At 32.3% G+C, this 26,819-nt stretch overlaps 2 protein-coding genes across 3 annotated transcripts; one reads left to right on the top strand and one right to left on the bottom strand.

Moving 5' to 3' along the window:
* The first annotated feature begins 4,885 nt into the window (after positions 1-4,885).
* On the top strand, positions 4,886-8,611 carry LOC105114991 (CASP-like protein 5A2). The gene is made up of 3 exons (XM_011011751.1): positions 4,886-5,378; positions 6,325-6,457; positions 8,121-8,611. Exons 1-3 carry the CDS (start codon positions 5,164-5,166, stop codon positions 8,310-8,312), a joined length of 540 nt encoding a protein of 179 aa, XP_011010053.1. The 5' UTR covers positions 4,886-5,163; the 3' UTR covers positions 8,313-8,611.
* A 7,275-nt stretch (positions 8,612-15,886) lies between these two features.
* LOC105114990 (homeobox-leucine zipper protein REVOLUTA-like) lies at positions 15,887-25,067 on the bottom strand. Of its 2 annotated transcripts, none has more exons than XM_011011749.1 (18): positions 24,002-25,067; positions 23,340-23,499; positions 22,708-22,790; positions 22,500-22,590; positions 22,288-22,383; positions 22,060-22,173; positions 21,876-21,959; positions 21,580-21,735; positions 21,433-21,507; positions 20,873-20,979; positions 20,543-20,726; positions 19,095-19,283; positions 18,410-18,490; positions 17,860-17,994; positions 17,353-17,684; positions 17,040-17,145; positions 16,716-16,853; positions 15,887-16,283 (listed from the first exon to the last, which is right to left on the bottom strand). In XM_011011749.1, exons 1-18 carry the CDS (start codon positions 24,238-24,240, stop codon positions 16,134-16,136), a joined length of 2,520 nt encoding a protein of 839 aa, XP_011010051.1. In that variant the 5' UTR covers positions 24,241-25,067; the 3' UTR covers positions 15,887-16,133. The 2 variants fall into 2 exon arrangements, with proteins under 2 accessions (XP_011010051.1, XP_011010050.1); XM_011011748.1 differs by having other exon boundaries at positions 16,704-16,853; positions 24,002-25,063.
* Positions 25,068-26,819: the final 1,752 nt, after the last annotated feature.

The raw sequence follows: 26,819 nt of genomic DNA, 5'->3' as shown, positions 1-26,819 counted from the left end.
ATTAGCTGAAAGCTCATTACATGGGTTAAAGATGCATGGTGTTTTAAGTTATATGTATATATATTTTAAAAAAATAAAAAAATAATAATAATAATCTCAACCCAAGAAAGTTAACCTTAAATATTAGAACAACAATTTTGTTTTCTTCCAAGAAAAGCTCTATAATTATGTGTTGATATATTGAGCACAAAAGAAAGGTTTATTAATATCTTGTTAAGAGGTATTGAGCAGATATATAACTTTAATGAGAGTTTGTTTATCTGGATAGATTAATGGAAGTTGAATGATGAATACCTTGCTTTGTGGAATTTGCAAATTCTTTTTCTATTTTAATGCTTTAATTACTAGAGACTCGTAATAAACTGGTTGAGGGGGTGTGATTAGTACTTAAAAGTGTATTTTTATCAAGGTTTTATATCATCATTTTGCACTCGAAGTATCAATAACTCCTTAACTAAAGCATGTTTTATAATAACGTATCTAATAATATAAGATACCTTTAATTTATGGTAAATGTTTATTTTAAATACAGGCCTATCACATAAATGAAAGGATTGATTGATGAATTTAAGAACTGAAATTGAAAGGACAAAGAGATGGCCAAACTTAAAAAAGAGATGTTGGTGCAGTCCAAACCAGAATACTGTTCGGTAATTGGGTCATATTTGGAGCTGTAAATCTCAGATTTAGCTATACTTTATATGGATAGAAAGGTAAGACATAGGCCTACAACTTTTATATAGAGTCCAAGATCTAAAAAGGCCATTTTCAAGTCCAAATTGTAGTAACAACAAAGAAGTCCGAATATGTCTTCCAGCCCAAGTAGTGTTAAGTGTTTGGCCCATATCTGAAGTTCTAAAAGTCCAAATTAGCTGAATTTTTTACACAAGAAAGCTGAGATAATTTCCTATAATATTTATGTTTTTAAGTGGCTCTAATTTTGACGTTATCAATGATGGTTTGGGCAGACAAGAGAAGATAAGGATTGTCACCAAGTCAAGAGTTGGTCACCCACTCATCAATTAGTTATCAAATCAATAGTTTCCAATTTTGGCATATAAAAGGAGGCATTTGCCATGCATTTAGGCATCTTGGTTTCCAGATCAAGATCATGCTCTTTTTCGTTGTATCTGGGCTGTAGGACAGATTCTAACTTTTTCGTTGTTGCTATAATTTGAACTTAAAAATGATCTTTTTGAATTTTAGACTCTTCATAAAAGTTTTAGGCATATGTCTTAGCTTTCCATCCGTATAGACGAGACCTAAATCCAAGTTCTACAGCTCTAGTTATGATATAATAACCAAATAGTGTTCCAGTTTGGACTGAACCACCATCTATTTTCTAAGTTTAGCCATCTCTTTGTCTTTTCAATTTCAGTAGTTAAACTCATTAATCAATCCTTTGATTTATGTGATAGACCTATATCTAAGATGAATATTTTTTATAAATTAAATGTATTTTATATTATCAGACTTGTTATTATAAAGCATGCTCTAGTTAAGGAGTTATTGATACTTCAAGTGCAAAATGATGATATAAAACCTTGACAAAAATGCACTTTTAAATACTAATCACCAAGCTTATGAAATGGACCATGAGACCATGATAATCTTATATAAAAAAAAGTCAAAGTAAATTATGAAGCTCAATTCCTAATCAAATCAAATGTTAAAGGATGATATTGAAAAAAAAAAAAAAAAAAAACTTGATCATTCTTGGTTAACTCGATAAACTAGCAACTTAGGTTTAACTAGAAGAAACTAAAAGTAATTTTACTTTAAAAGCACAATAATGTTAAGGATGAAATTTCTTTGCTTAATCTCTTTGAAGTGGAAAGTGATTCTAGGTTTGTTGGTATTACACCCCTAAAATCAAGTATAAACATACCCATATCATCTAATATTCATCCTTAGATAATATGAAAGTTAACCTTATAAAGTTCACCACAAACCATATATGCTAAACCAAAAGGTATTAAATATCTATATTCTATAAATAATCACCTGACAACATCAAGTCTTAAATGTAATAAAAATCATCCTAAAGAGAAAGTGATAAAAATTTTGTTACAAGCCCTCAAAAGTATTAATAATGAATGTCTAATAATAAGTTAAAATATATCATTCATTAAACAAAAAATCATTTAGCCTAGCTAACAACTTAAACGGGTAATGTAAACTTCATGGTTCAAAACTTTTTAACTCTTCTACTTGTATAAAGAGGGAAAATAAAAGAGGGTACGCTAGCTACAGTTTAACAAGTAAAGCTCCACTTATTCTCAGACCAAGCACAAGTTTAGTGTGTGTGTATTGCATTTCCAATAATAAAACAACTTATAATAATAATAAATAAATAATGTTAATGTCTTTTTAGTTTACAAAGACATGCCATAAAATAAGTCATCAATACATGCTTTTTCTTGGCATTCAATTTCATAAACATGACTTTACTTTCAAATCAAATTCATATGATCACATTATACCTGCGACCATGCCACTAGTCGACTATTTCAAACCAATTATTGTAACTCATTAGAAGGGCCATTGTCTATTATTATAACTCATTAGTGGGCTATTAGAATTAGTTCTAGTGTTGACAACTCTACTTATTTACTAGAGATCATTACTTCATTCATAGCCATCTAGGATTTATTACACAACCATTTACAAATCCATTAAAAACACTTTCTTTCATAGATTAATTTATAAAACATTCTTACAAAAATTCTATATTATCCATTCACAAATATCACATATAAGCAAATCAATTTGATATGACAAGTGCTTGATTTTTTTTTAAAAAAAAATATAATACATATAGTAAAGCAAAATGTATAATTGAGAAAAATATTCATTCCATTTTAAAAATAATAGAGAGTGTGAAAGTTTATTTACTTCCCTTCCTTAAATAATCAAAGTCTAAAATCTCTGTTTAAGTAACCTATTTATAATCATATAACTTGTTAAAGTCCATCTAATACTTTAACTATTAACACTATCAACTAAACTTACTATAACTCATCTAGAAAAATTACAATTCCATTACTCGATTATCTTTCCATCAATGTATGATTCACCTAACAATTTCTTTTATAATGAGTCATAAAATCATTGATGGGTATTGCTGTTAGATAACTTATGTATCCTTTATGATTTCACCATAACTTTCTTACAAAAATCAAATTAATACTTGTTTATAGTGTTAGAAACTAGATATAATAAACTTTTTATATATATAAAATCTTGGCAAAAAACTACATCTATTTGATATGGTTTTTAAGTCAAACAAAAACCTTTATAAAAAACCTAAACTAACAATTTCTCACTTTTATACCTAATGCTTTCAAACTATTAAACAATCATTAACCATTCTTAATGAATCTTACAGTATCATATAACATACCATATTAATTATATCTAGTCATTCATACAAATACCATTTAAATCTCCTTAACCTTATGTATTTTTCATATAAAGAAAACCCTAATCAATTCAAAACTTTTTTAAATAAAAATGATTCATATTTCTTACCTTGAAATTAAGAAAACAGAATGAAACCTTAATCCTTTAAGGTCAATAGTTTACATTCCTCTTCGTTACATCACATCTTTTGAAGAACAAGTAACTTTTAAGACTTGTTTTTTCTGAACTATCATGATTTTTATAAAACTAAGGTGAATGAACTCTAAGGTTCCATCTTTTTTTAATATGGATATAGGACTACATAAGCCTCTTTTTCTTCTACTTAGTACAAAATAACATTATATTCAAATTTGATCTTTATAGCACTCCAACCCAAAAATATTTGGGTTGATGTATTATAGTTAGATTTGTTTTAAATTATGAGTTAAAGTGAGAAAATAAATACTAATGTACTTAGTCTACATATAAAAGCTTAAAGTTGTCATATTTTATGATTAATACTTATTTGAAAGTGTTTTTATTCTCTACACTTGATGGTTGGAGAGAAAAGATAAAAGATGAATTATAGGTTATTTGAGATATTAGGTGAGAGAGAAGTTTTACATGATAGCTATAATTTTCTACTTTCTTATAATGAATTTCCCTAATCATTTTGCTTATTAAACAGACCTAACTTGTCGAACCATGTGAATTTCCTATGTGTTTTTATATGATTGATTATGTTTGTTTTTTTATATTTTTTTACTTGTCAATTAATTTTAAATTTTAAATTTGTTTCTATAACAAGGTTTATTTGATATTGTTTGTATTATAGCTATTGTTTACTGTGGTGTATTGTGCTATAACTAATTTATTATATTGTAGGGTGAAAATAATGTCAAATTATTTATTATGCTAAAAATATTTAAAATAGCTAAATGATGGAGGGAAAAATTTTATTGTGATGATTTGAAGTAAAAATATTCCATGGATTATGAGCTCTTAAACTTACATGCATTTTTCACATGAGACTAATTCTTAACATAAAAAAATTAAATATGTGACTATACAAATTACTACATTGTTTTTATAAAATTAATGATATATAAAAAATAAAAATATAATTACTTATAACACTCGCATATTTGGTATGTGTAATTAAAAAAAGGTTAACGGAAAAAAGTTGTAATTTTAATTTTAAAAATGGACCTTATATTAGTAAATAGTTGTACTTTATTTATAACATCAAATCAAATATTAATCGAACATTATTAATTTTAAACCAAAAATAAATTGATGCACAGCAACAGCGAAAACGCACACGAGGCATATTAAATTCTTGGAACATTAAAAGAAGAATAAAGAATCAACCATATCAAGGGACTAAACTCTCATGATTCCCAAAACTAGAACAACAAAATTATAAAATAAAAAAGACAGGGACTAAATTACAACTCACTGAAAACTTTACCATTACCATACACTTATACTCAAGTAGGCAGGATTTTCTTTCCTCAGTCTCTCACAAAATTAGAAGAGGAAATATTTGACCTTTTACTTTTAGAAAAAAAAAGAAAAAAAGAAAGAAAAAGAATCTGAGAAAGAAATAGTAATTTTTGGATTTAGAGGAGAATATAGAAGTATTTTCCTTTTTGTTTTGTTTTGTTTCGATTTTAATTTAATTTAAGAAGAAGATTATTACTATTATTGTTATAACAATGAATTGAAGAGGCAGGTGGTGGTGGTGGTGGTGGTGGAGAGATGAGTGTGAGCCATGCATCAATACACCCGGTGGAAGATCCGACTACGACGGATGGCGGAAACAATAACGCGCCGAGAGTGAGGATGAAAGACATACAAGGGATGCCAGGCACCAAAGGCGGCCTTGCTTTGCGCCTCTCTCAGTTTATATTTGCTGCTACGGCTCTTTCTGTCATGGCCTCCACCAGCGATTTCCCTTCTGTTACTGCCTTTACGTAATTGAATTCCTTGCCTTCCTTTTTTTGTTATTTATTTTTTATTTGTTGTGTTTGGCTCAATTGCTTGATTTTGCTTTCATCTTTCCTTAAGAGAATTATATGAAATATTTAGCTTATTAATATCAGTTTGGTATTTTTAAAACCCTAAATTTTTTATTTGATTGCTGCTGCTGCTGCTGCTATGTTAAAAGCAGGGAAGATGAAGTGTTTCAACGCCTAGCAAAATTACAAGTTAGGCTCGAAAAAGGAGAGCACTTCCGTTTCCAATAATTTTATCTAGGGCTTGATTTGATCAGGCTGTGGCTGTTCATTTGGAAAAGAACACTCCTTTTCCGATACTATCTTTAGCATTTTGATTGATTTGTGTGGATCATTGGTATGAAGAAGAGAATTAGGGAAAGCACTTGAGTCACGCTGGACTTGCATTACCTGTCATGAAGAGCGTGCCTCTCTAAAGATCTTATAATTAAATTTTCACCATATAGTATCTTCAAACACTTGAGTTACACCGGAGTTGCATTGGTATGTCATGAAGAGCACGCCTCTCTAAAGAGCTTATAATTAAATTTTCACCATATAGTATCTTCAAACGCTCTTTGTTTGTTTCCTTGTTACTTAATATTTAAAGCATCCTTGTTTTGTATTAGCTTGCTGTATCTGTATTTCAATGTGGTTAACAGCTTGGAAATATAAGAAGTTATGTTTGACATGTTCTGGTTATTAATAAGATTTCACTGTTGATGAGTGAGTTGTTTTATCCCGACAACTGAATTAGTTGTGCTTTGGATGTCTTCTTTATGTAATCATGCTACTGAATTTTGCATATCATACTATTAACAGGATGGGGTGTCTAATTTTTGGTTTGCGAGTCAGTTTTTATGTGAATTATGATACTTATTGTTCGATGACATCAGTTCTTTTCTTTTATATTGTGCAATATCAGCTACCTAGTTGTGGCCGCTAGCTTGCAGTGCCTGTGGAGCCTTTGCTTGGCTATTGTTGATATTTATGCCCTTTTGGTGATGCGCTCATTGCAGAATTACAGGATTGTCGTAGCTTTTTCTGTTGGTGATGGGGTAAGATGACAATGTCTTTAATGTAAAACTGAATCTTAAAAATGGACATCTGGGCCATCCTTGTTCTCGCATGTTATATGTTTGCAGCCCTTATCTTTACACTCCTAAAGATTGATGCATTTTGCTTGTGGCTTGTAGCAGCCAGTCTTCCTCTTACATAAGATTGTTAAGTGATTTGGACTGCTCGGTTTTTCCCTTAAAACCTAGTTTTCCCCCTATTTATCCACTCAATTTCCTGTGCTTTATGGTTACTCCACTACCATCCCTTTTTACCCCTTCTTCTTTTCATTTTGATTTTCAGCTTGTAAGAGCTAAAGCTACAATTACCATCACTTGCTGTTTTATTTCAACTCTTAACATCTTCATTATCACTAATCTAATGTTTTAGCATTAAGGAGTGGAGTCTACATTTAGTCATAACTAGAGGGAAAATTCAGCTAACTACATTTTACTAGAATGCAGACTAGAATCATATTTAAATCTACTTAGGGAGTGTCTAGGAATGCTTAGGTGCTTATCAAAAGTACTTTTAGCTTGAAAAAACATCAAATTGATACTTTTTTAATGTTTTTTGATGGTTTTGATATGCTGATGTTAAAAATATAAAAAATATATAAAAAAATATTTTGATGCATTTTCAAGCGAAAAGTTTTTTTTGAAAAGTATTCTGCACCACAATCCCAAATACACATTTAGAATGAATATTTATGACTTATCTCTTTAAGAAATGGCAAGAAGATAGCATTCACTATAATATTTCACAAGCTCAAGTGCTATAACTATGCTCATCATGGTTTCTGCATAAGCTTTTGGGTGCATGCTATTCTAGGATTTTTCAATATTCTCCCTCCATATCAAAGAGATTGTCTGCCTTTCTATTTTTTATCCGTCCTAAAATGTTTGTCTGGTCAATGCTTTAAGTAGTCTACTTTCCTAAAATACCTCTATATAAAGTCCATTTTGCAAAAGATTGTCAAATACTTTTGTGGAGCTAGCAAGATATCATTAAATTTGTTACTAAGATCTGCTTTAAATTGATAAAGAAAATCAATTCTGTCAATTGGAAAAATAAGAAACTAAATGGTTAGTACACGAGAGAGTTACTGTGTGATTCAAAAATAAAATATTAATTCATTTTTCCATTTCCTATTCTTCACTAACATGCACCCAATTAGCAACAAAAATAAGAGATCAAAATAGACATATATATCAAGATTAAACAAAATCAATATTCTTTCTCCACTTTTTCCTTGTACATACAAATATCTTTAACACAACAAGATTTTTTGCAGCCTGAAAAATATTAATTCTTAAAGAAAATTCGTGGAGGCTTGCAAAATGTATAGAGAGCATAAACACTACATATTTTATGACCCTTGACATTTAGTTTTGTGGAGTTAGGTCTTATAAGTTTGATCAGGCATTTTCATGAGGTTCCCTTTCGGGAAATTTTTTCATGGTGCTCATTCCAAAAATGTACATTGAACTGTAGAATGGAAAGGTTGCGATAATACTCCCTCAGTTACATGGATGTTTACTCTACATTCGAGTGTGCATTTTCCATCTTTCTTCACTTCACATCAATTAACTCTGTTGTATTATCTCGTGAGTTAATTTATTTGCATTTAGATTTTATTCTCAATTTTGTGTCATTTTCATGCAGATAGCTTCCACTCTCACATTTGCTGCTGCCTGTGCTTCTGCTGGCATCACAGTCCTTATCAACAATGATCTTGACAGCTGTGCCAATAACCATTGTTTACAGTTCGAAACTGCTACAGCCATGGCATTTATCAGCTGGTTCTCTGCATTGCCATCTTTTCTCCTGAACTTTTGGTCACTGGCATCACGATGAAGAACAAAAAATTTGCTGAATTAAAAAGAAATTGACAACACGGGCCATTTTGTGGTACCAACTGAAATACAAGACGGTCTTGTTTAATCTTTGTTGCATGTGTGCATTGATAGAAGGATGAGTTCGTTACTCTTGGCATGCGATTTTGTTGTAAATCAGAATGCAACGTAAATATTTGGGGTGCTTTGTATTTGCTTGTTTAGGCACAATGGATTTGATTGGATAGCTTTGGTGTGGACATTCGCAAGGTGTATGTGTAATGACTTCTTAAAGAGTGGACGCTCACATTCTTTCTCCTTTCTATTCGGCTAGGAGTTATCTAACATGCAGCGCCAAAGGTTTACTTCATGCAGGCATCGAGGTAATGGAAATTAGGTATCATTGAGATTTGCACTAGCTCCCAAATTTCATGTAAAACTAAAGGCACCAGGTGGGTGCTATGCTCTGACAATCTTTCACCTGTAGTAGTTTGGGATTTGAAAGAACTTGATCACCGCAATTAATTTTGTGGTGGATGTTTAAACGATAGCAGGGCTTGATTTTGAACGGTCGGAAGACATTTGGTCGGAGATGGCAAGAGAGATAGATCCCGACAAGGGATTAGTACTTAAAATGGGCAAAACCAAGAATTGGCTCCTTTCCTTCTAATTATCATTTCCACCTGCTGACTTGACTTGTTTCGCTCACATTCTCGTAGAAAGGAAAAAGGTCACCACGAGAGTAGCCTATTTAAAAGTGCGACGAGTGTAGCTCTTTATAAGTTCGGTTATGATTGTTTTTAAAATGTTTTATATATTAAAATGTATTAAAATAATTTTTTTAATTTTAAAAATAGTATATTAAAACAATTTAAAATAAAAAAATTAATTTTTAATAAAAAAAATTTAAATTTGTTAAGAACATAGTGAAACGGTGTCTTAGTAGTAGAGAAGAAAGGAATTGTGGGCAAAATAACGCTATCTTTTTCGCCTTTTGTTTTTATGTAATATATATATATTGGAATCCCAAAGAAGAAATCGTTACTACACTGAAAACGAAGCATCCTTAATTCATGTGTCAAAAGTAGAAGTATAATAAAGCTGCATTCCCAAGCTAAACGTCGATATTTCTTCAAGAATTTTACTAGATCATATATTCATAAAATATATATATATATATATATAGAAAAAGATTAATGCCGAGAGAAGATGATGATGCAAGATTCAAGAAGTATGAGATTATGAAACAGGCAAGTATTTATAAATATATACTGATAACCTTATATCCCTTCATCTATCTATTGAAACAAGATTATTATAATGCATGTATTTTGTGATCAAATGATTTATATGTGATGCAACCGACCTTTATAAAATAAATAAATAAATAAATAAACACAAAGAAAGACCATTTTTTTAGTCTTGCAATTAGAACTTTAATTCATATTTTATTAATGATTTTTTCCTTGGAGTAGTTTATCTATTTAAAAATTCTACAACTCCTTAAACAATTATAAATCAAATAGAAAAAATATTATAAAATACAAAGGAAAACAATGAATTGACCCAAATAATATCATATAAATCTATTTTAAAAGCCTTTTGGACCTTTATTGGTTATAGCAAGCTAGTGTTTTTATAAAATTATACTTGGAAAATCTTTAGTAAAATTAAAAACTAAATTTAAGAGAGATATGGTAATTAGATAAACAATTATGATTTTTTTTATCAGACTATTTAATTAGCTTGGGCATCCTTTTTATTGAGTTTAACTCTGCATTATTAATCCTTAAACAACTTTGTTATGTTTTCTACTTATAACAAATCAATAAATAAATTCTCCAGAATTATGGAAATCTATCAATATGCTTATATGAGTGAAAAATGTTTATTAACATAAAATAATAATAATAATAATAATCTAAAATCATTTTTACCATTTTCATATATGATAGTGAAAAGTACTCAAGAAAAATAATTGTTAAAGAATCTTTTTTGAACAAAAAACTTGATCCCTTGTAAAAATAAAAATTAATTTTTGACCAATTAATTTTTCTTATTTGATGTGAAATCCTTGTAAAATAAGAAGTCAAAAGATGCCATATAAGTTTTAAATAGCATTAAGAACTCCTTGTAGTAAATAGAACCTACAATTCTTACGGAAACAATGCTTCTTCTTCTTCTTTTTTCACATCTTGTTGGTATTTTCTAAGATCAACTTTAACCATGTTATTTTCTCTTTTATGGATAAATTAGTTGGTTTATCATATATAGTTAGAAAAAAACAAATGTCTAATTTCTAACCCAATTGAAATCACATCTAAATTTCTCTTGTAATTCCATATATGACTTTTAAAGTAGATAAAGATCCATATTGATTGATTTAAATCTTTTTAACCTAAGAATCTTGAATTAACCCATGAAACTCCTATTGGATCCACTTTGTTTTAAGTCTTAGAATAGACCCAATAGACACTACTAATAGATTCTTTGATGTCGTGGCTAGGATCACATTACCTAACATATGCATTTAGGAGTATTAATTTTGTTTGGTAATTGGCCTTAAGCAATGCAATCTCTTCCATAATCTCTTCAATCCTGTAAGAGCTACATATGGTTAATTTTAGTTAGCTTATATCAAAAGGCTTTAAAAGCTAAGCAAGCTAGCTAATGATTTCTATTATTGTATATCTAATTAACTATGAAACTAAAAGATCTAAGGTTTTTTATAGAGCTTTATTATTTATATGAATAGTGAAACATCTCCTTGAATTTTGTTTAAACTAAGTCATCCAAACCATCCCTTGAAAAAAGACAAAACAAAGTTATATAACCTTTAAAATTCAGCCTCTTATATATTAAAACCTAACTTTTCACTTTTAATAAACAACACCAGAAAAGATCCCTATTCAACTTCATTTCCTCTTCAAAACACATTAAATTACAAGTTTATAACCAAATTTTCTAGCCCTCATAAACAACACCAAACAATCAACATATTAAGAAAAACTTTAAAACGCATGGAGTAAACGCTGTAGTAGATTTTGTGGAATACTTTATTTTCACTATTCATTACTACAATGCAATGATTTTTTTTTTCCATCAGAGAAAAAGTGATAAGGTTATAAGCAACGGTATTTTGGTCTTTTTAGGTGACTATTCGTAATTAATTAATTGCAAGGGGGTATATGTGTCTTTCCAACTATTCTAAAAGAGTTAAATGACTTTAATGCCATTCAGATAAGTTTTTTTCTAAATTATAGACGAAGGTATTTAAGTATTTTTAATTGTTTAAATAAAAAATGACATTTTCCCTTAGAACATGAAAAAATAAAACATGGGTCCAATGATCTTTTGGCCATTTTAGTTTTTTTTTTAATTTCATATCATTAAGGGTAGATTAGTCTTTTTAAGTTAATTAATTGATCTTTAAATTGAAAAATCCTTATACATGTCAGCATTTAGGAGGCATTCATCTTTTTTGAACGATGCATGTGATGCCTCTTAATAACCAAACTCGTGCTTTCATTGTGTCGTTTGAAACACCATCACGTCCTTCTTTTTTTTGTGATGCACATGTCCATCTAAGTGTGACGGTTTGTCCCCAAGAGCGTTTCTTTTTTTTTTCCTCTCTCTCTCTCTCGCTTTATTTTCTTTTTCCTCACCAAACAAATATAGTTTAGTTCTATTTATTTTTGGTATTTCAATTTCAATTCTTATTCTTTTGATTTTTAGATTTTATTTCTTGAACTTTTTGTACAAGTTTTATTTATTTTTTATTTAGTCATTCATTTTCAATTAAGTACTTATTCTTTTGCTTTCTATTTTGTTTCTTGGTTGTTTTATAAAAGTTTATGATTTTCAATTTCATTCTTTAATCCAAGTTTATGAGGTATTGTTTTCTTCAATTTGATCCTCATTCTTTATATTTTTATTCTTTTTTAAAGTTATTTTTCTTTTCAATTTAACCCTCCAATCAAAATTCTAGTCCACCCTCTAATTTATTTGTTTTTAATTTTCACCTTCATTCTTTTAATTAATATTTTTTATCCAAGATCCTTTTATTAATTGATTTTCCTCCAATTTTATCCTTCAATGTTTGATTTGTTAAGGATATGGTTTCACATTTTCTTCAGTATGGTGTTTGTGATCTAATAACTGGAGTCATATATTTGAAAAATTAACACGGGCCGACATTTTTTTTTATTTCATCATTTGACATTATTTAAAAAAAAAAACAATATTAGCTTTGTGTTTTTCTTCAATTTCTTTTCTATTGTATTATCTTGATTTCATTATGTAAGTCATAGGTTTCGCAAGCTAACTTGGGTTGACCTGCTCTTTACTATTCAAAGTATATATTTATAACGCTACTTTAAGTTGACTCGTCCTGTTTTTTTTTTCTTTTTTTATCCAATTTCATTCTTTTAAAGATTTTTTCCTCATGTTATCGTGATGGCTTTTTCACATTTATTTACATGCATGATTCTCGATTTATTTAATTAGATGCTTGCATAAGTATTTTGATTCACACTTAGAAACTTTTATGTTAAAAAATACATCGGAAAAGCCTACATATCCAATTTTTATATGAAAAAATATTATACAACCCTTGAGAGAGCATTGGTCAAATAACTAGTACAAAAGAAATTTTTAATTTCAACTTTAACTTCAACTCCTTTTAAAAACCCTAAATTCCTTATATGCCTGCCATTTTCACTCAATAACCACAAAATAACACTAACCCACTTTAATTTTCATTCAATTCAATTTAGATTCAAATCCAAGATCATAACTTCCCCAACTTCAAAACATTATCAAATACCAAAAAAATAAAAATAAATAGAAACTTTAAAAACTGACATTCATCGCAACAACGATATTGAACTAAATTAATCTACAATAAATAAAACAAAACATCCATGGCCAATTTGGCTTATAATTCATGTAGCAAACCCTAGAATAAAGTCGAAGAGAAACTAGGGTTAGGGTTTTGAAACAAAACACAAAAACAAAAAATATAATGATTAAATAAGAGAAAAATCAATTAAAAAACCCCAAAAAATAGCCCACAAAAAAGGTTTTAAAGAAAAGAAAAGGAGAAAAAAGAGGAAGGGTTTAAAAAAATTGATGGAAGAAATGATGTTTTTTAAGAAATTATTTGATGAGCAATCCATCTCTCAAAACCCTAGCCCTCCTCTTTTAAAACCATTAACAATGCCTATCAATAGTAAATACTTACCCAATTGTTATCTCAAACCTCCATTTCAGGAAGTTTTTATAAAGAAAACTAGACTCTAAAAATTATGTATTTTAAATGATATATTTTAATCTTAATTGATAATAATTCAATAACTATTATAGAGAAAAATAGACTCTACCATCTCATCTATATATGTTTTTTATGTTAAATGTGGAATTTTTCTATATAAGGTTGAGAAATACATGTTTTAATGGATTTTGAATTAATGGTAGCACCACACGGTGATTGTGGAGGCATTTACAATGAATGTAAGTTGTTTTTATTTAGTATATGCTAGCCTATTTACTCCTACTACATTATAGAAGAGATCAGAAGTTGGTTTTTTAATATAAAAATATGTATCTATTGTTAAGGTGCTTTTTAGATTGAAGAATTTTTTATTATCATTATAAACAGACTCGTTGATGCATGTTTAATTAAATAAATCAATCAAATTAATAAATAAAATTTATAGGTTAGATTACATCACTCTGTTTTGATTTACAGAGGAAATTATTTTTGGTCTTTTTATCTAAAAGAAAAAAACAATAACACCTCATTTGCTTGCCTTATTCTCAAATACTAGATAGGTGGTTGAAAATTCAGGCAGGTTTTTTTGGATCTATAAATTCATTTCTCAACTTATTTTCATCTAAAAACACCTAATAAATATTTTTTTTATCATGTCAATAAACCAATCTTTCAATTCAACACACCCTAAATTGGTCTCAAAATACAAAATGAAATCAAGATAAAAGTCTAAGAACATCTTAATAGACTTCCTCTCATCGAATAAAAAATGTTGACATCAAAATCGATTTTTTTTATTGCTAAAATACAACCAACCAACAATTCTCTTCCTTAATATTTTCTAGCTAGATTCTCTATCCTCTCCTAAACTCTAGGGACTGAAAAAAGAACAAAATAAACGAAGAAGAAAGGAAAATAGATGGGTCAAAAAGCATTTCTTTACCGACTTTGACTCTGGCCATATGTTTTCCCCGTGGTTTACATTGTGGTCTTCTCTTATTTTATTTTATATTTTAAAAATAATTTAAAACTTGATTAGTAACAAAATAATTAAATTAAGTTGCTTCACTTTGGCATATACAACCATTAAAGAGGTCATTATAAAATTGGTTTGAGGTTTTTTGAACCTTAAAATTTATTTTCAGCATATTTTAGCTTAGCAACACCCAATTAACATCATTCTCATGTCAATAAACCATTCTCTCAACTCAAAACACTCATAAATTTGTTCAAAAATACAAAAAACAAAAAATATTATTTCTCAACATTTATCGATTTTTTCTAATGAGATGAAGGCCTAAATGGATCTTTTTTCATTGAATAAATTTTATTGGCATGAAAATCGGTTTTTTTTATTGTTAGATAATGGTTAACCGACAACTTTTTCTCCCTCCTTTCTCTCTCTTTCACTATTTTTTTTTGATAAATTTCTCTCTTATCTCTAAAAACCTAAAGATTGGAAAAGGAACAAAATGAATTGAAAAAAAAACACACAAAGAATAAGAAAAAAAAAATAATGATTCCAACCCAGTTCTTTTTTTGAGTATAGCAATTAATAACATCTTTAAATTCAAGATACACTCGACTTGTTTTTTTTTTTTTAATTTTTTTAAAAGATTATTATATTATTATAACCCATCATTATTTTGCTTTTTTAATAATATATATTTTTATTATCATATAATTAAATAAAAATTATTTATTAAAAAGTATTAAAAAAACAACTTTACCCCACCAAGATGTCATCATATTGGTATTTCTTTTTTAAAATAATACTTCATCATAATCAAGATTTTAATGAAATAAAAAATACATAAACAATATCTACATAATTTTTACATTTAAAAATAAGCGAACCAATTACCTAGCAAATCATTGATGCACGCATATGATGATTATTAGATAGGAAGAGTTCCCGCCGCGAGCCGCCTAGGGCCTCTGGATTTTTTTTGTTCAACAGGCCTTTCTATTTAATTTGAGGCCGTGATGGCAATAATTAAAAAACGATGTCAGTACACGAATTCTCCAGCACCTACGTTTAATGAGCTAGCGGATAAAACAGACACGAATATTGGATAGAATCCCACGTACGAGAGCAAGGAAGACAAGAGCGTGAACAAATTCTTAAAAGCACCAAGATTCTGTAGCAGAAGCTGCAGAACTAGCATTCAAAGCCTCCCTCGTAAATCCAAGGGAAAGGAAAACTCCACTCGAATATTAGCAGTGCAATGTGGAGCTAATAAATCGCAAACCATTGAAATGAAATCTTCAAAGACAAAATGCAGCAGCACACAGATGCAAGGCTCAAAATGAAACTGGGACACTACAGTGAAGTGCAAGAAGAGCTCCGCTGATATTGGAGAGGAAAAGTATATTTACATGGACACGGCGAAAAACTGGGTGTACTAAAAGAAAAATAATTAAATTAATATGATGCAAACCTGCAGCTTGGTATAAATATTACAAAACTTATCTTTTCATTTTCAAAAATCTCCACCATGCCTTTGTTGTCTTCATATTCAACTGGGAGGGAAGATGGGCAGAGAGTGTTGGGTGAATGAACTGTGGTCTTCACAAAAAAGACCAGTTTACAAAAGAGAAGGCAATGCAGTGGACAGTGTTCTCTTCAGCAGCAAGCACTTTCCATGAAATAGCTTGTTCATATGATACATTACGCCCCATTGTTGACATGCAGATTCCAGCAGGCAAGCATGCAAATCCCTGATCACAGAAGGACAAGTTTCCCCAATTAGGGTTTGTAAGTAATACAGTTTATGTTCCATTTTTTCCTAATGAAGGCAACCCGCAGACTAGCTGGGCCCAGTAACAACAGAAGACAATGCACAGAGAACATATTTACAGTAGCCAGGATCTCATTAATCAAACCAGCTACAACCATCCTCAACTACCATTTTTGCTTGGAAAATTTTGGGGAATACACACAACAAAAACACACATTATCTTAGAACGATCCAATCAAAAGAAAGAGGACAATAATGTCACAGATCTTTCCAGTGCCTTATAATGATGAGGGAAATTTTCATAAAGAACCTAACTTGAAGGCAAACACCCAACGTTTCTCAACACACAAGTCAAACAAGCGATCAGAAGGAATAAAACATATTTCCACGTAAGACTTGCCTGTTGCATTAACTTTGCGAAGTCTGTAAACAATGCCTTGCGTCCAGATTCATCAAATATCTTATCCAGTGTGATGTCTTGGAGAGCCACTAGAGTTGTCTCCAGCATGTCAAGTCCTGCCTGGTTAGCAAAGATGAACACTGGTAGTGCCTGCAACACCAAAAAAACACAGATAGATAATGAAAAAAATCTCTGATGTTATCTCAGATACTGAAGAACAGACACTGTCCTCAATAGTAGCATCGCTGGTCTGGTGTAGCATATGCAATTTTTAAGAGGCGCTTCAACTAAATATTTGACAGATAGATAATGTTATCTAAGTGGATGTAAATGTACCTCCAATGAACAGCATAAAATTGCATCCGGATGATGCCATAGATGTTTCAGGACAGAATCTCCACCCACAGAATCAGATCTCAGTAATTCTGCTCCTAAATGGTAACTGAAAAAAAAAAGATTAGAAAGTTCTATCAAGCTCAAAATATCATAGAAGCTGCATAACAAGATGCTTTGGCAAATTAATGAACAGTTATTCTACTCTAAAACACATAATAACAGTACATGGGACAACTTGATTATTATAGCTTCATTACTATTAATATTATTAATATAGTCACTAAACCATGATGAAACTTGAGGCAGGACTTGCCAATAACTTTGGCAGATCCAGTGAGCCAGTGTTAGAGCTTCAGGGGAGCCTGCAGATAGCTTTGGTCCCAAAGCTGGATTCAATCCTGATGGAGATATGGCCGTGGCAACCCTCTGGACAGATGAAATCACACTGCGGACATACTGACGGGCCATGGTGGCAACATTATCCTGTAGATTGCTCTCAAATGGGAACTGGAAAGCAATAGTCAACACTGATCGCAAATGACATGATGAACCATCCACTGAAGCATGGTTTGTTACCGGGCCCACTTCAAGACTTGATGTTAGATCCAGAGTGCGATTTGTGGTCAATGCCTCCTGCGCATCCTTCTGTATAACAACATCAACATATTGAAAAAAAATAGGATGCAACTTCCAGTAACGCCTCAAACCAACACGGTAAAATGCAACTGAGATATGTCTACTTTATAAGCAACTACTTAACAAAATGAAACTCTGGTCCAATGAGGCCAATGGAAAGGGAAAAAATCCACTCATACTCAACTGTTTTTGATTCCAGTGGAATGACGCGGAAACCAGAGGGTAGCAGTGGAGCATCATCCGGAAACATTTCATCAATTGGAGCAAAAACTAGTTCAGAACAGGCTCCAACAGCATTCTCATCAATTCCACTACATATCTGCCCAAAAAAAAGGAAACACCATTAAAGCATATGCAGCTGGTTCTTGCTAGTATATGCAGGCCTGATTAAAGAACATGATCAGGCTTCTCTCAGGCAGCCAAAAGTACAGCATAAAAAAAGTGCTAAAGAAATTTTCTGAATTCTGTAAAATAGTAAATAGGAACGAAACAAGAAATTGGTATCAACCCTGGTATAAACTAACACAGTAAAATTGTGAACCTAATAGGCTCATCAACCTGGTTACCATGCCCAAGTTGAACTGGTTGAGGTTAGCCGTGTCAAAAGAGGGGTGCATATTGCAACTGTAGAAGCCCCAAAACTCTTTAACACTCAATTAAACCAAAAAAAAACTGACTGCTATATGCTATAGAAAAGGAAAAGGTAAATAAATAGAAATGCTAAAAAATAGCACCTGTAGGAGATGAATGTCCCGTGAAACAAAAGCATCTTCTTGTGCAAAAGAATGGCCTTCAAGTCGAATAACTTCAAGCAACTGGACACAAGTTTCAGTTAGGAACAAAAGTACTTGAAGATACATGTTCGCATCACAAATGATTGCACTCATGTCAGTATACGGCCAAGTTAAGCAGGGCACAACATTTTTGTTTGGACAGAAGACTCGCCCACTAAAGCATGATAATGTTCTGAAATCCCTTGAGAGGACTAGAGTGCGAGGTCATGAAAAAAGAAGCAACCATGGACACAAAGAAAATGCTCAGTAATCATCATGATTCACAACACATGATTGCACTCATGGCAGTACATGGCCAAGTTAAGCAGGGCACAACATTTTTGTTTGGACAGAAGACTAGCCCACTAAAGCATGATAATACTTTGAAATCCCTTGATTGGACTAGGGTGCGAGGTCATGAAAAAGGAAGCAGCCATGGACACAAAGCAAATGCTCAGTAATCATCGTGGCAATCTGAATACTGAATACGGAGAAGCTCATGAAAAGGGAAACCCACAGAGCACCAAAATAAAATATGGATTGGGATATCACATCTCATTTTTAAGAAATTACATAATCCTTTTGGTTCCATTTACCAGCAATGTTGCAATAATGAGCATGAAACAATTGCCAACAGAAAACATACCTCTTCTTGTTCAATTGTGTGGCCCAATGGCATGATGATTTGGCTCCCGGTAAACCTCATGGATCTCATCCCTGGATATGCATATGAACCAGCTTTCAATGATGCAGCAGAATAGGCATCAACACTGAAATCAGCCCACTCAGAGCGATGCTCCCTTAGGAAGCGGACCAGCACAGCTGGAGGCACATTCTAGCAGGTAAAAAGAAAGAGAAATCAGTTTTATCCAAAGACATGTTGCACTAAATTCTTTCTTTTAATCATACACAAGTGCTAACGTTACGTTTGGCACGCGGCAAAGGAGGTGAAAAGTTACCCCCTTTAGTAATGTTTGGTATGATTTTGGGGAGGGAGGAAAGTTTCTTGGGGGGTAAAATTGACCCCAAAAAAGAAGGTTAATGTTAGCCTTGTGGGGGGAAAGGTAAAGCAATTTTGGAGGAATAATCTGGTTTCTGTGCCTTTCCCTCCCTTTTTTGAATTTTATATTTATGTATTCTTTTTTTTCTTCCACTTCCTGTTTTGGACTGCAAATATCTATTATTTGATATTTTAATAATTATATTTTCATTTAAAATTTGATTTGATTTATATTGGGACCTACTATTACTCTTAATTTTTTCAACCCCTACCAAACATACTTTAACACTTACATCTTTTAACACTTTGCACACCCTCAACACTTACCCCTCCTAACATTTTCCCTCCGGATTTTTAACCCCATGCCACATGCAACCTAAGATTTCCACATTGTCTATAAACAGTACACCAACATTTGACATCTCTTGATGCCAAAAGGAAGAAATAACTATCAGTTTCTATATTACTCCCTGCCCCATTATTACTGCCCCCTTCATATAAAAACACAAAATTTAAGAAAATACCACTTGCTCATTAATTAGCGTTGACTCTAATATGTTGTTCCTTTTCTACTCCTAATCTAAATTATTATATTGTAAATTTAAAAGGGCATAATAGAAATTTAGTATTTGTAAAACGTTTGATTTTCAAATTGGCCAAATAAAATGGGACAACTAAAAAATGAAAAAGGGCCAATAATATTGGGACGGAGGGAGTATAATCAAGCCTCAAACAAGGAAATTTCAGACAAAGACTTTCCACATATAGCAAGAAAGATGAAAGGCCAGAGCATTCAGCGAATATCCTGTAAAGATTTCAGTTGTAATTTCAGATTCCACCGGCAAGCACAAATAGTCAGATCAAAGTAAATAAGCAGTCAAAAGTAGAGGGAAAAAATTAAATTGGTCAAAAAGTGCACTTTATTCAACATTCAACAACCACAATTAGCACACAAGATGAAAATGCAAATGAACAACTTGCTTATTCAGGGTTGGCTAGAATGCAAGAACATGAAGTTAACAATTACATGCTAAAGATTTCTTTATTATTTCTATGGGCCATAGAAAGTTTGTGATCACAGTTTCGAAACTTACTTGCAGTAGCATGGAAGCCTTTGCACAAAGAATCCCTCCTAAGAATGAAAGGGAATGAGCAGGATTATTAGCACTGATCAAATTCTTGGTTGTGTTAACAGCAATTATTACATCCTCAGCTCCATCAGAATTCATCAGTGACCAGCCATCATCATTAAACCCATTGATTGCATCATTGAAGCCTCTACGAGAAGTTGACACAGAACAGAAATACACAATTAAATCACATATACACACACACCTCAAAAGCTTAAATATACATTAGGTTGGCCCACATGAATGTCTTTGCAAGAACAACACTAAAATTTACAGACAGGGTCATATAACTACCTGCTTAATCTTTGGCTAAAGGTTCTCAACACAGCTGGCTGCCTGCCTAAACCATACACCACCTCGCCACTAGTTTCATGAGCTATTTGCCTGACATGGCGCAGCGCCTTGAAAGAAACCAGGTAATCAGTACAGTAGTGTTGAAACTGTCTTATCCATGAAAGTCACAACACCATATGCAGCAGACCAATAAATAATACTCCACATGGAAATGGTTTTATTTCAAGGATTCCAAACTTGTAAACATGCCAAAATAATGTCATAACAAGGTAGAAGCACATGCCCACATCAGGAAAAAAAAAGAAAGAAAGAAAAGGTTCCTAATTGTCAGCTTACAAAAGAATAGCGTGCAATTTCACAAGCATAAAAGGCATCTCAACCATATCGAACAATAATGTAAAACAGATGCAAATTATTGCATGCAGCAGCCAACACCAAAATAGATAGATAATGAACTGAACGAGGGAAAGTCCTCTCATAATAGAGGTAAAATGGGAAAAGATAGTTGATCCCTTGTAAAACAGCTTTATGAAAGATGGTAACATCAAGAACCTACTCACCATGATTGTCACTTTCTGTGCCACTGCTTTTGATGATTCATAAAGTGGCCGCAGCACCTCAGGCACACTCCATGCCTGTAAAAAATATGAAAGAGATTAACTCTGACTTATTAAGAGACACTTAATGGCAATTGTCAAAAACTGCACCTGAAGATTCAGATGATCCACGATGTGGATAATTGACCCTCCTCCTTCACATGGCCTTATCAAATAGCCACTAGGAAGCATTTCAGCCCTCACAAACTGAGCAGCTGCAGCTGCATTTGGTCCAGCACCAGAACCAGAAAGAGATCTCTCACACACCTTAACATAAGATACAAATGCAACATCTCATAAGGCCATTACAATTTAAAAATACAAGTGCAACATCTTGACACTAAAGCTGAATTGACAAGCATCGATTAGTCCATAAGAATCAGTTGAACTATAGAAGGCATACATACCACAAGACTGCCATTCTCTAAACTTATAGTGTATCTCAGAGTCCAGAAATCCCGCGCAGGAGCTAGCGTGGTCGGAGCATATATCTGAACCAACTTCAACTTTTAGCTGCTCTGGTAAAGAACATGAAGTCTAGAAGAAGAAAAAATAGACGAGTAAAGCCCGCGTTTATCCATTTCTGATTACCTGACTGTATAATAGTTCAATTGTTCCACCGTTTCCAGCAGGAAACACAGTGAAAACTTCAAGGTTCCGACAATCCCGGAACCAAGATTGACGATCTTTAAGGATCTCTGCAAGCTGTCATATTTTGACAAAAAATAGATCAAACAGCACATATATACCACATTAAAACAAGCAGTCAGTAATAAATGACAAGAAACATAAATTATTTACAAATATGAGTGTGCATACCTTTGTAGGTTCTAAACTTACAAGACCGCAGGCTCTAGCTGCCACTCCACTGCACCTTTGTGAAATGGCAAAGATCCCAACCGAATCCGGACCAGGCTGCCAGAGAATTTAAATGACTCATTCAGATGGGAAAAAAAGTGCTTACAAAAAACCTATCAACCGTTCCTACTGGTGGTATTGATGCATAAAAGAAAATAATCAATGAAAACAACCTTCATCCCAGGCATCTGGACCCAATCGACAGCAGTTCCTGTAGCCTTTGAAAGGAACTCTGCCAAGGTCTCCTCTGCCAATGAGAGGAGTCTGCCAAAAGAAAACAAGGAAAAAAGAAACATGATATTACTTATACAGCAATAGACACACATCCAGCCAAACACAATGCAAAACATGATGGAAAACAGATCCTGGTGAATGATTTACCCAGCAGGGTTATTGGCATCTCTGAGTGAATGCTGTGGAGTGGTAACCGCAGAGTCACAGCTCGCATCAGCCGCTGCAGGTGCCTGTACAAAATATCAAATTATGTGACTCGTGTCCAAACATGAAGAAAAGAAAGAAAAATACACAAGTGCTGAATCCAGAGATCTCAATTAGAGCTATCATTTATAAAACAGTAAACCATACTATTGGTGCTATAACTAATTAACGAAGTGATGCATGACCAAACACAGAAGACAGTGCAGCAAGAAAATAGATGAATATAACAAGTATAAAACCACTAGCTTGAATGAAGACAAAAACATGATGTTAATAAATTAAATGTAAATACTACTTTTTTCCTTTCCCTAGAAGCTGAATTTGTTTAGACTTCAGTGCTTGGGCCTCAGACTGCAACAATTATCACAGAATCAATGTAATCAACACACATCAAATGCATCTTCTACTCTGCAACATCCACAGCACGTGGCAAAACTGTCACAGTAGGAATCACCCAGAAGTGCATGCTTGAGTTACTCCGGGTCACTATGCCAAATTTATATCCCAAGATCACCCACAGTACTTCCCAATTTGGAATATGGATTATAAATAGAAGACCATGATCAGAAACTTACGGTTTGTAGTTGTTGCTGCATGAAACCATTTTCACACACCAGCTGTGACACCTGTTTTTGCAGGCGATCGTTCTCTTCCATCAACAGCTTATTCATTGCAGTCAATTTCCTGTTAACAGTCTGGAGTCTGGAGGACTCTTTTCTCTGCTTCTCTCGACACCTGCACCCCCAAACACCACCTTCTCTCAGTGCCCAAGAAACCCCTTCATACCCAAAAGAATTTTACACTGTGATTCTCTTTTTGTACATCCCAAATTCAACTAATCAAAAACCCATATTGGAGTAAACCACGTACACTAATGCATTTCCTATGAATAGAAAGTACATAAACCCGGTGTGAAATCATGACCCGATACAGAAAAGCTTGCATTAGTAGAAAAAGGAAGAGACTAGCAAAACAAACAAAATTCAGGAAATTAAGCCCAAATGCAATAAGGATCTAGCCTCTCTCCCACCTAAAAAAAAAATAAAAGAAAGCGACGCCAGTACTCATTCATGTGAACTTAAATATTTATACAAAAAATATCAACGCATTTACTGTCAAAGTGTAAACCTTTTCATCAAAAATGTCATTAATCCAGTCCCTTAAGACCTGATCGCCTAAAAATTCAATAAAAACAAACAAAATGATTATAAGTAAATTTATTTTCTTTTATCTTAACCTGCGATTTTGAAACCAGACTTTGATCTGCTTGGGCTCGATATTAGCCAAAATGGGACACTCTCTGATCAACTGTTGCCTGCGCAAAGAGCTTGGTTTAGGGCACTCGGCGTAAACTCTTTCAAGAGCCTCCACTTGCTCTGATGTGTACCGCACATACTTTCCATTATCAGTAAGGTGCTTGTTTAAGCTCCCACTACTACTGCTCTCTCTGTGCTGAGGGGCCACCGCCATCGCCATTTCCACCACCAATTAAATAATCAAACACAGATATAAATAAAGGTGTCCGCTTTCTTTCCTGAGGAGCTTATCAGTTAAGATTCTTTAGTCCTCGTAATGTCCGTCTCTTACTCTTCGCAAGATACAAGAGATAAGAAAGGAAAAGACGAGTATAATTCGAGCTTTAAAAAGAAAAAAAGGGTTTGTAGATAGGCAAGTAAAGGCCAGAAGGGGTGGTTTTTTTATCTTCTTTTGCAGAGGTTAAAACTAATATAAATATGAAATGCTATAACAAGACAGAAGCTGTGTGTGTAATTTTGAGAGAAACCTCTACGCTATCAGTTTCAAGAATCTTTCAAGAAAAACCCAACTGCTGCTTTTGAGCTAAAACCAAAACCAGGAGCCTTAAAAGAGAGAGAGAGAAAAACAAGCTTTAGGTTATCCCTATCTCTCTTGATCTAAAATCTAAAAGAAAACAGAAACCCAGTTCAGTATCACAAGAAATTTCACAAACAAGCTTTAGTGCAAGAGAGAAATCTAGAAGCAAGGGCTCTCCCAAGAAAGAGAGCCAGTGGGTGTGACATTAGAGAGCTGCTGCTGCTGCTGCTTCTATGGAAAATTAAAGAAATGAAGAATGCAACCCAAACCATGAGCACAAAAGCATTTTAGAGTAGAGAGAGAATGCGCGTGTGACAGTGAGTGATCTAAGTCCGAGCTTGAAACAGTGAGGGAGGTAAAGAAAAGAAAAGGTGACAGAGGAGAGAGGAGAGCAGTTTGATTTTGCACGCATCCCGACAAATTACTTAGACCGTGGTTGTGTAGTGTAGTGAGAGGATTGGTTTCTTTCTTTTCTTTATAATTTCGGTCGGCGCATTGACGCCCCTCTCCCTATTCCTTGTCTGAAATGACATGTTTAGACTCGGAGCCAGCCAGAGAGATGGCAGCACCTACCTCCCTCCCGCTCCCTTTCCCACTGCTGTTTTTGTTTAGAAGCCTCTTCTTTACAAAAATAAAACAAAAAACTTTCATTCTCGCGTGCAAGTTGACCCGACTCGAAGGAATTTTCACCATGCACGCTAATTTTTTTTATTTGACGCGGGTCAAATATTTTTTTTAAAAAAATATTATATAAATAAATTTTTTTATATATTTTTATAATTAAAAAATTTATAAATATATATAACCAAATAAATCGATGAACATATACATTAATAAATGAAAGTCATAAATAATAACTACAAATAAAATAAAAAAATAAAAAATAATTGTAGATTAAAGTATTTAATATCTTAAAACGAGATATTTAGCCGGTTGTATTTACTAAATTTATTTATTAAAATATTTTTTATACAAAATAATAGTAGAAATATACACATATATTAAATTGATTGAATAAAATAAAAAAAATATCTTACAAGACCACACATATTATAAATATTATTTGAAAATAAATATTTTTATAAAAAAAAAATAAAGTTCATCCAAGATTAAAAAACTATAGATAAATTAAAAATACCTCTTTGAAAAATTAAATGCATACAAAATAATAAAATACAAAATAATAAAAAACCAAACGTCATTTAAAAAATTCTCTCTAAAAAAAAAACCAACCGTCATTTAAAAAATTCTCTCTAAAAAAATAAAACAGGGAATGGATATTAATCTAAATATAAATGAATTTTTTAAAAGTTTTAATTTAAAAAAATAGAAAAAATATTTTTAAAAAAAAATGTCAGTCGCTACTAGGCCTAGCAAGCCAAGTCAAGCCAGCCAGCCCACTTGACTCATTTCGTTAGGGCCATTTATGTTAATGTAGCTTGGGCGAACGACATGTTACCTGCTGTTATTTTTAAAACAAAACATTTAGACGATCATTGTCTGTATTGCCAAGTTTCTTGCCACGTGGTAGCTAAAAAACTAGAGTTGATTGTTTTCTCATCTTAAAAGCCCAATTTTCTACCCAAAATATCACAGGCAACATGATCAACCCATTTATGGCCTAAAAAATATGAAAAATCATTTCAAAACTTGAAATTAACCTGAAATAAAAAATCTTTTCAAGATCAGATATATTTTTCTTTGCAACTTCAAGGTAAAAAACCTCTAATGTTAGCTCCTCTCGTTAAAAGGAACAATTTGGTCTAATGAGGGCTAAGTAAAAAAAAAGAAAAGAAAAGGGGCGAACAAAATGGCACTGTGAATAGTCTATTCACGATGTCATGTGAGGGGATTTACAATGCATTTTGCACAATGAATGCCCCAAGTGTTTTATTTTTGTAGTTAATATTTTATTATGAATTTATTGTTTAGATTTTTTTGTTTTTTAATTTGTTCTTAAAACTTTTTTTATGTGCAATTGCATCCCTTTTAGGCCGAATTAAATGATAATTTGATCAAATTTGTTGACTAAGGACAAATTTGAAAGATGAGGACCAAAGTAGAAAAGGCACCACAAATGGGTGATGGTTGTTGTTATCCACTTTTGACCCCATAAAAAATCAAGAAACAATAGAAAAGGAAAATCCAAAATCAAGAGGATATACATGAAGAAAGCCTAGAAGAATGTCTAAGTTAGTGGTAAAGGACCAAGATGACAAGTG

The sequence above is a fragment of the Populus euphratica genome, unplaced genomic scaffold (genome assembly GCF_000495115.2).
Source record: "Populus euphratica unplaced genomic scaffold, PopEup_1.0 scaffold616.1, whole genome shotgun sequence".
NCBI lineage: Eukaryota > Viridiplantae > Streptophyta > Magnoliopsida > Malpighiales > Salicaceae > Populus > Populus euphratica.
This window is presented reverse-complemented; position numbering and strand designations above follow the sequence as displayed.